This window comes from Citrus sinensis, chromosome 5 (genome assembly GCF_022201045.2).
Source record: "Citrus sinensis cultivar Valencia sweet orange chromosome 5, DVS_A1.0, whole genome shotgun sequence".
In the NCBI taxonomy this organism is placed as follows: Eukaryota; Viridiplantae; Streptophyta; class Magnoliopsida; order Sapindales; family Rutaceae; genus Citrus; species Citrus sinensis.
Window position 1 is genome coordinate 1,641,295 of NC_068560.1, and position 9,175 is coordinate 1,650,469.

The following is a 9,175-nucleotide window of genomic DNA, read 5'->3' on the forward strand; positions in this document are numbered from 1 at the left end:
TACCACCATATTCCACTAAATGCTCATGTGAGAAAACCTTCACCACTCATCTGTTTTTTTACTTCTCTAGACAAGTAATTTTTGTATTGTCTGTCCTAGATTCTGTTTTCCTTGATGCATTATTTCAATTTCTTTGCACGTGAAGTCCTAGGATCTGTTTCCCCTGATGCATTATTTCAATTTCTTTGCATGTGAACTTGGAGCATTCATATTATTTTAGGAGTGAATTTATTGGTCATTTACTTGTTTGTAACAAATAACGTATGAAACAATCTTGTTATTTTTTGTTCTCAATATGTAGAGATCTATGGACCAATTGCTTGTCTTCTGTTATCCTCATTAGAATTTCTTTAGACTACTTCCACTTCATGCTATTTGTGATAAGTTGTATTGTTTTTGTGGTCTTTCTTTTGTCTGTTGGACAAATACTGTAATATGAAATTTTATCTAATGCTGTCCTTTATTCATTTTGCATCCTGTCCCCGCTAGTAGTTAAATGTATTTTTGGATTTGTCAATTTATTTGATTTGATGAAATCTTGATTCTCATGTTATCTATCTGTTTATCCAACTTGACCATGGAATGTGTTGTTGATGTGAGTTACGCTGCACGTGCTTGTTATTCATCTAGTCCTTTTATGTAAACATACGTGTTTGGATGTACTCGTATATATACTGGACCCGAGATATTTGCACCTGACCTACTTATTGATGTACATGTAAAATGAAGAACTTTTTGAGATCTGCATCTGCAGTAGATGATATATTTAATGAAAATTACTGGGCAGCCAGACTTTTGTGTTGACATTGAAGGGGGAGATGGACAAAAGTCGAAGTAATACAATGAGTGCTGAGTTGGAACATGTTAATGCTCATTTGGAAAATGGGGTTCTGAGGATCACAGTGCCAAAGCTTGCAGCCTAAGGTCATCAACATTGAAGAAGAGGCTAGTAATTCTTCCGGTGAAGATATTAACGCCCTGAAAGCTCAAATGTAATTGATTAAAGGAAGAAGTGCTTGCTTTGCTTGATGTGCTATTCGTTTATGATTTTTCCTCGTTTTGTTTTGAGACGTTTCTCTTTGGATGTTCTGTTTATTGTACTTTGATGGGTTTTTGTGAGGATGGCTTGTATGTATTAACAACAATAAAGTGCTTTTTATAAATCCCTAGTCCTACAGCACTAAAAGAAATTAATACGCTTGGTTTATTGTAGGATGGCAATGGGGACGGGAGGGGAGGGGAGGGGACCAATCTCCCCATACCCATCCCCGATATTTTGTTATCTCCCCGTCCCCGTCCCCTCCCCGTCCCCGTCAGAATTGTTTAAGTGAATCCCCATTCCCTCCCCGAATAATAACAGGGGATCCCTGAGGGTCTCCGGTCCCCGAATAATTAATAGTCTAATACATTTTTTTTATTTTCGATTTTAAATTAATCATATTAAAATAAAAAATTCAGATAAAAATAAAGTTCAAAATATACCTTGCATTAATAATGATCCATTTCAAAGTCACATTCAAAATATAAATTATTAAAATAATTATCTTTGTCAATGACTCAATCTTCATAATCCTACAATAAAAAGAAAAAAAATTATTTTTATATCGGCAATAAAATAAATGTAGATACTTAATTAATATTTTTAATAAAACTATTTACCTCCTACTCTTCCTGTTCTTCCTCGAGAAATGTGGCAAATTGAGAGCTAGCCTCAGATTTCAAACCTAAAACAATGAAAATGATATAAGTAACGTAACTTATAAACGCAAATATTAATAACTGTATAATATAATTACAATATAAAATAAACTCATACTGCTATTGTAAGCTCGTAACCAACTTTGACAGCACCTTAAGGCCTCCAATGTGCTTGGATGAAGTTTGTTACGGTGTGGGTTCACAATTCTACCACTGGTGTTAAAAGCTGATTCAGAAGCAACTATTGTAATTGGAATTGCCAAAATATCTCTAGCAATTCGAGCTAATGTAGGATACAAATTAGGATTAGAACTACTGTAAATTATAATTAGGCAGCTCTCTCCTGTATTATTGTGGTTTGGATTAAAAATTTAAGACTTTAATTAGTTTATTAAGTTTAAAAGTTTAATAATATAACTATTTTAATATTTATTATTTTTAACAATATTTATAATTTTGTTATTTATTTATTAGTAATTTTAAAATTAAAATTAAAATTAAAAATTAAAATGGGGAAATGGGTAGGGGATGGGGATTCCACCTCATCCCCGTCCCCTCCCCGAATAAAAAATTGGGTAAAAAATTTTCCCCGTACCCTCCCCGAATGGGAAAAATCTCCGAGAGTACCCGTCCCCGTAGGGATTTTTGCCATCCTTAGTTTATTGTTAATAAATATATATATATATATATATATAAAGTCTTTTTCTTTGGCATATGTTATGCATTAAAAAAATAATAATAATCACACTCCAATTCATAAGGATAATCCTCGTGTCATATTAATGTGTTAATACGAAGGTCTTTTGGAATTATAACAGTTTTGATGAATCTGGATATTCAATAACTGATCAATTGTATTTATTAAAATTAATAGTAATGGCACAGAAACAATTAATTCAAGAACTCGCCTACAGTGCATTAATTTAAAATAATTTTTTAATGCAGTCCAGTCCTTATGTGTTTAATTAGCAATTGAAAACTGCATAACATAATAACGTTGTTGCTGACGAGACAGCTGGTAATTCTTTTGGTGCAGACATTAAGGCCACTAAAGCTGAAACGTAATGAGAGAAATATAATGTGTTTGCTTAGTTTGCTTTTCCTTTTCCTTTTCCATATTTGTATGGCCAATGCTTTACTTAGATTGCTTTTTGTTTTTCATATTTAATTGGCTTTGTAGCGGGGTACTATTTTCTCTTTTCATTTTTTGTTTTCTCATATAAAGTAATAAAGTGCTTTTAGTAAATCATGGTCGGTTTACTATTAATTAATCAAATTTAATTTACTTTGGCTGTAATAAAGTGCATCATTGTTATTATAAGCTGACCCTGTATAACAATAGAAAGAGCACCCAACATCCCAAGATCTTCCAGCAAATTAATGAGATTACTCTTGTACACGATCAAAATAATTTCAATTTCATCGTTTGTATATGTCAATATGTGTGTGTATATAGACACACGCTCGCATACACAAAATGAAAATAATTTTCAAATATTAAAATAGTCAGCATATTAACAATTTACAATTTAGATTATACGCAGACGAAATAATGCTAACAACAATAAAGTGCGTTTTATAAATCTTGATCCTACAATAGTAAAAGAATTAATGAGCTTGGTTTTTATTAACAAAAATTAAAACTATTAAATTATATTTATAAATATTAATAGCAATGGCACAGAAACTATTAAGTTAAATTAAACAATTTTGTAATACAGTCCAGTCCTCGTGCGTTAATATTGTTGCTGATGAGGCAGCTAGTAATTCCTTTGGTGTAAATAATTAACTTTCATATGCACAATATTTAAAATAATCACCAAACAACAATTCACAAGTTACATTTTTCATCTATTACAACAGTGAAAAATATTAATCGCAAAAGTGAAAAATATTTCATTTAACAAGTCCCAATATTGTCCTCCAGCCTTTCTGCACTTCTCTGCTATCAACGGACAACTCCAGATCCATAATCGCAAAAGTGAGGAAGGCAGTCATCCTCTGTTCAATTATCAAAAACTCCTTTTACCATCCATTTCAGTCGTCCACTGTTCAGTCACCAAAAACCAATTTACCATCCATTTCAACGCCTAATTTGAAAAAAGAAAATACTAATAATAATAAAATATTCCAGTCGTCCATCCTTTCACAAATCAAAAATTTCACCAAAAACCAATTTGTCATCTATTTCAAAACAATTTTTGCCAAAGTCCTCTCCTCCTCGGCTAATTAATTCATACATTAATACAGTCCTCCTCTGCTGAATAATGCAAACCCGTTACGTTATTCTACCGTTTCTTAAATTTAAAGCATTCCACCATTTAATAAAAAAATTCAAAAACCCATTATATACAATACAAAAAGCCCACCGACACCAAACCATATTAATTTAAAATAGTTTTCAATTGAGATTTGAATTTTAAAATTACATACACATACACACCCGATTTAAAAAAATAATAATAACTCTAACAATAAAATATTTCAGCCGTCCTCTGTTCAATCACCAAAAACTCATTTGTCATCTAATAGCAACAAAAGGTATATGGGTTAACAAGTCCCAATATTGTCCTCCATCCTTTCTGCACTTCTCTGTTATCAACGGACAACTCCAGATGTATAATTGCAAAAGTGAGGAAGGCAGGCCCTTCTCCGGAAAGTATTTGAGCTTGGGACATCCCCGGAGAACCAATTCAGTGAGGTTTCGAAGATCAACAATTGAAGAAGATAGGCGTTCCAGATTTGGAAAATCTTCAATCCGCAGAGATGTTAGAGTGGCAGGAAGAGGAAGCACGGTCCCTAATCTTTTGTCCTCTAGTGGAAATGACACCATGTCGTCATCGCATCCGTCGATTATGAGTTCTCGCAGAGAGGAGAATCTGTGAAATCCCCGTCCCCGCTCAATCATTGACTTCCAAATCTCCATATTACCCCGAATATGAAGTGAATGAAGGTTGGTGGGAAGGCCATCATCTTCTTCAAGGCTTGGAAGGTCACCTCCTTTTATTCTTAATTCTTGAAGAGAGGTCAGATTGTGCAATCCCTTGGGTAAGGCCTCTAGTCTCTCACAATTAAATATCACCAGCCCCGTGAGTTTCGCACAAGGCAATCCCCCTTCGGGAAAGGACACCAGATTTCCACATTCCTCTATGCTAATCTCTCGAAGCTGGCGGAGATTATGTAAACCACTCGGTAAAATTTTCAGATTTTCACAATTAGAAATACTGATTGTTTCAAGAGATGTGTTGTCCAACCTTTCTGCTATTGACTCCAGCTTTGGACAATCCCAAACATAAAGGGACTTAAGAGACTGAGTTAGATTGCCAACTTCAACGGACTCAAGCGTGGCACGTAACTCGTTTTTTGAAAATATACATGTCAGAGATGGACAACTCTCAATTTCTAACTTCTCAAGAAGAGATGATGTGTAACTTCTGCTGCTGCTACTCTGGATGCCCTCTTCCACTGTCAAAGTCCTTATATTATCGCAACGGCGGATCTGCAACTTCTTAAGGCTCGATGGTAGCTGGACAGCAGCAATATATGTCAACGATCGGCAATCCTCAATCTTCAAGATCTCGAGAGACGAATTGGTGTCGCACATCCATGCCTCTGGTAACGATTTCAGTGCATCACATTCTCTAATCTTAATTCTCCTCAACTTGGAAGGCAGAGCAACCTCAGGAAAGGAAACAAGGGAACTGCACTTGCAGATTTCTATCTCTCTCAAGGAACTCAGGCTGAGCGATGATTGTGGCAGCTTCACAAGGCCTTCGCAATTACTCAATTTTAGATATTCAAGTCTGCATGACAACTCGCAGAGCTGCTGTTGTTGGTCTTTCTCTTCCTCCGCCACCAAGGATTGAATTTTGGGACACCGTCTAATCGTCAGTCTTTTGAGAGAGCAAATGTCTTGCAGTAATTCGTTATGACTCTTCCATATATATGTTTCATTTTTAATATCTTTTATCTCCAATTCTTCCAGTTTTGGTATTCGCGGCTTCAATGGCCCTGCGAGAAACACTTGATTTGATGTATCTCTACAAACCACTGAATTCTGTGAGCCGAGATGATCAGTTGCACTTCTCCACACAACCTTTTTACATCCACCAATTTCCATTTTGCAAAGAGCTGGAAGACTCGTCATTGAAATTGACAATTCTTCACATTCTCCAATAACAAGCATCTCCAATGCAGGAAGGTGCTCTGGAAATGTTCCTTGCAGTTTAGAACATCTTAAAATGTGAAGCTCTCTTAATTTAGGAAACCGTTCAACTCCCTGACTGGATCCATGAGGAATCCACTCTTCCCACTCTTGCAGGTCTTCAAAACGAAGAGTCTCCAAGCATGGAAATGGAATTGGAGAGTCATCCCCATAGAACTCTAAACCCAATCTCTTTACTCTACTCATTCCATGAACTGTAAGATGCTTTAGAGAGGGCAGTTGCCCGACTGACGGCAGGGCAGTGCACATGCCGCAATCTTCAAATTTAAGTGTTACTAAATTTAAGAATGAGGAATCTCCTAACCATGTTGGAAATTTTGTACCTCCATAGCCACAGATACCAAATTGTTCCAGATTTTTATGGGGTTTGAGCATGTCAAGCACACCCATTTCAGTTTCTGCCTCCCTTGAAGATGAACCATCGGTGCTGCAAGTCCAATTAAGCGATAATTCTCTAAGATTCTTCTTTCCATCCAACCGAGCCTCCTTTGCATCACCAACGTCTTTTACATTCTCTAATTTTGAAATTTTAAGTGTCCCGTGAAGATGTATCAATGACTTTAGCTCTCGTAACCCAGAACCATTGTCTTTTCCCACAGCAAAATTACCCAGCGTTTGAAGACAAGTCAGCTTACCAATTCCCAGTGGCATTTCCTCCAAGGAATCTGTATTTGAATTATTGAGATGATGCAATTTGATGAGATTTCCCATGTCTGCACACAATTTCTTCAGTCGTCGACAGCCCTCCAACAGAAGGGTGTGCAAGTTGTAAAGCTTGCTGACTGATTCAGGCAGAGTTTTAATCTCAGTTCCAGACAGGTTAAGGTGCCTTAAATACCTCAAATCACCAACTGAATCCGGCAGCTCGGCGATGCAATATCCACGCAGAGAGAAGACCCTTAAGCTTTGGAGTTTGAACAACATAGGAAGAATGCTACGAGCCAAGACTCCATGCCGACTATGTAACATCACTGGTAAAAAAGTTCTCAAATGTTGGATATCATACAATTTCTCAAACCTTTGAACACCATCAAAATCTCCACGAATGTATGATAGATGACGAAGATTTCTAGAAAAACATTGTTGCTTGTTAACCTCCGAGGTATACTCCAGTGTGAAGTATGTCTCCCCTGCAGCCCAACGGGCAAGGTCGTTGATAAGATCGTGCATAACAAATCGTGATATACTGTTGCTCGATTGCTGGAAAAAAGATCTTCCACGTAGCTCTTGAAAGAACTTTCGACCGAGATCTTCACTAGGATTCCCACTCTCTCCGTGATCCAAGAAACCCACAGCACTCCATAATAAAATTATCTCCCCCTCTTCAAATTCATAATCCTTTGGAAACAATGAGCAATACGCAAAGCATTGTTTCAAAGGTGCCGAAAGATAATAGTAGCTCACTCTAAGCGCCGGCATAATGTCACATCTCTCTTCTTGCAATTCCCATATCTTGGTACTAAGCACTCTCTCCCAATCACACCTATCATCTTTTCCTCGCAAAAGTCCTCCAAGTGTTTGCGCTGCCAAGGGCAAGCCATCGCATTTGGCCACTATCTTCTTGCCAATTTCCTCCAATAACTTATCTGACGCCAAAGAATGTTGAGCAAATACAGCTAGACAATCATCAATTGACAACTTTTTTAATTGATAAGCTGAGGCAGTTCCCATGATGTCTGCAACCTCTTGATTACGAGTTGTGACAATAATCTTACTTCCCTTCGCTCCAGCTTCAAACGGACGGCTGAGGCGAACCCAATCATTGTAATTCTCATTCCAAACGTCGTCTAAAACAAGCAAAAATTTCTTTCCAGATAACTTCTTCTTCAGCTCCTCTTGAAGCAAATTTAAATCACTGTCATCAATAGTCTGCTTGGTAACGGATCTTAGAATTGTTTTTGTTAGCCCCTTAACATCGAAATCCTCAGAGACACAAGTCCATGCCTTGGGATCAAAATGATCCTGCACTCGCTTATCATTGTAGACAAGCTGAGCAAGAGTAGTTTTGCCCAGCCCGCCCATACCTATAATAGGAATAACAGAGAATCCACCATCGTTGCTTAAATCATCCCTCAACAGCAGTTCAACAACATCCTTCTTTTCTGTTTCCCTGCCATAGACGTTGGCTCCAGTCACTAAAGAGGTTGTCTCTAGCCTTTGACTGGCTTTTTTGGACCCTCCAGCTGAACTTACGTTCAAACCCAGCGAGTCTTTCTGTGTCACAATTTCTTGAAATCTGTCGTTGATCTCTTTGATTTTGGACATCAAGGCATAATCGAACTGAATCGATTGTGGAGTAAAAGTGGTGCAGCAAGTAGGAATGAGCTTCCGCAACTTACTTGTTCTTGTACGACTGCTACTGGGTTGATCCTGAGCCGCAGCTGGATCTCCATTTCCAAGCAGCAACTTCCTCCGGAAAGCCTCAGTTTGAAACTCATCCAACAAGTCTTCAACATCATATGCCAAGTCCTGAAGCTTGCCAAGCCACTTCTTCACAAACTGATTAGTCGTCTTCTTCTCCTCAGCATCATCAAGCACCGCCTTGATCATCTCCAACATATTCACCCACTTCATCAGATCGGCCTTGATTTGCTCTTGGCGTGCAAAAAACAGAATCCCCTCTGAAGCTAACTTATTGACCAGCAAATCAACGGACGCCGTAAGGATTGCCTCTCCGATGATTGACATTTTTTTTTCTTTCTTCTCTCTTTTTTTTTCGCAAAGAAAGAAGCAGAATTTTGAGTTTTGAAAAGCAAAATGAGAAAATTGAACAGAAAGTGTGAAGGGTCAAGCAAAATGCAGGTAACAAGTCTTCCACTTGCTGTTTATTCCAGAATAGAGCCCACCACCCATTAATAATTTAGCAATTCACCAATCACCAATCACCAGTCACCAGTCACCACCACTCGTTGCCAGATTCAATAAATATAAAATCGCAAGTTGATATTTGTAGGGTCAAGCAACATTAATCCAGTGTCCGGGTAAATACTGAATAAAGAGGAAAATGGAATGTATCTACTACGAACCTTCGCTTTACAAGTCTTCAAAGTCATAAACTATCAAAACGTTTCTCTCTCTGTCTTCAAAGTCCTACAATATTTTTATAATCACACAATGATAATTTCAATTATCATGTTATATTAATGTCATGTCAAAATAAATTATAATAAAATTTTAGCCGAATATAGTAAATTCCACTTATTTATTAAATATATATATATATATATATAATAAAATAATAACACAATTAAT

At 37.0% G+C, this 9,175-nt stretch overlaps 1 protein-coding gene and 1 long non-coding RNA gene across 3 annotated transcripts in view; one reads left to right on the top strand and one right to left on the bottom strand.

Annotated features, from left to right (window-relative positions):
* LOC127902573 (uncharacterized) overlaps positions 1–5,784 on the top strand; it is a 78,359-nt gene extending 72,575 nt beyond the window's left edge. The window contains exon 3 of the long non-coding RNA XR_008054988.1: positions 5,368–5,784. This is a non-coding gene — a long non-coding RNA (uncharacterized LOC127902573). The remainder of the gene's footprint in view (positions 1–5,367) is intronic.
* Positions 1–8,754, bottom strand: part of LOC112497238 (putative disease resistance RPP13-like protein 1) — an 82,000-nt gene extending 73,246 nt beyond the window's left edge. The window contains exon 1 of one of the 2 annotated variants that reach the window (XM_052442019.1): positions 8,507–8,754. In XM_052442019.1, coding sequence (XP_052297979.1) covers positions 8,507–8,611 — 105 coding nt within the window. In that variant the 5' untranslated portion in view covers positions 8,612–8,754. Of the gene's footprint in view, positions 1–7,406 lie in introns of both variants that reach the window. The other variant, XM_052442020.1, reaches the window with a different exon arrangement.
* Positions 8,755–9,175: the final 421 nt, after the last annotated feature.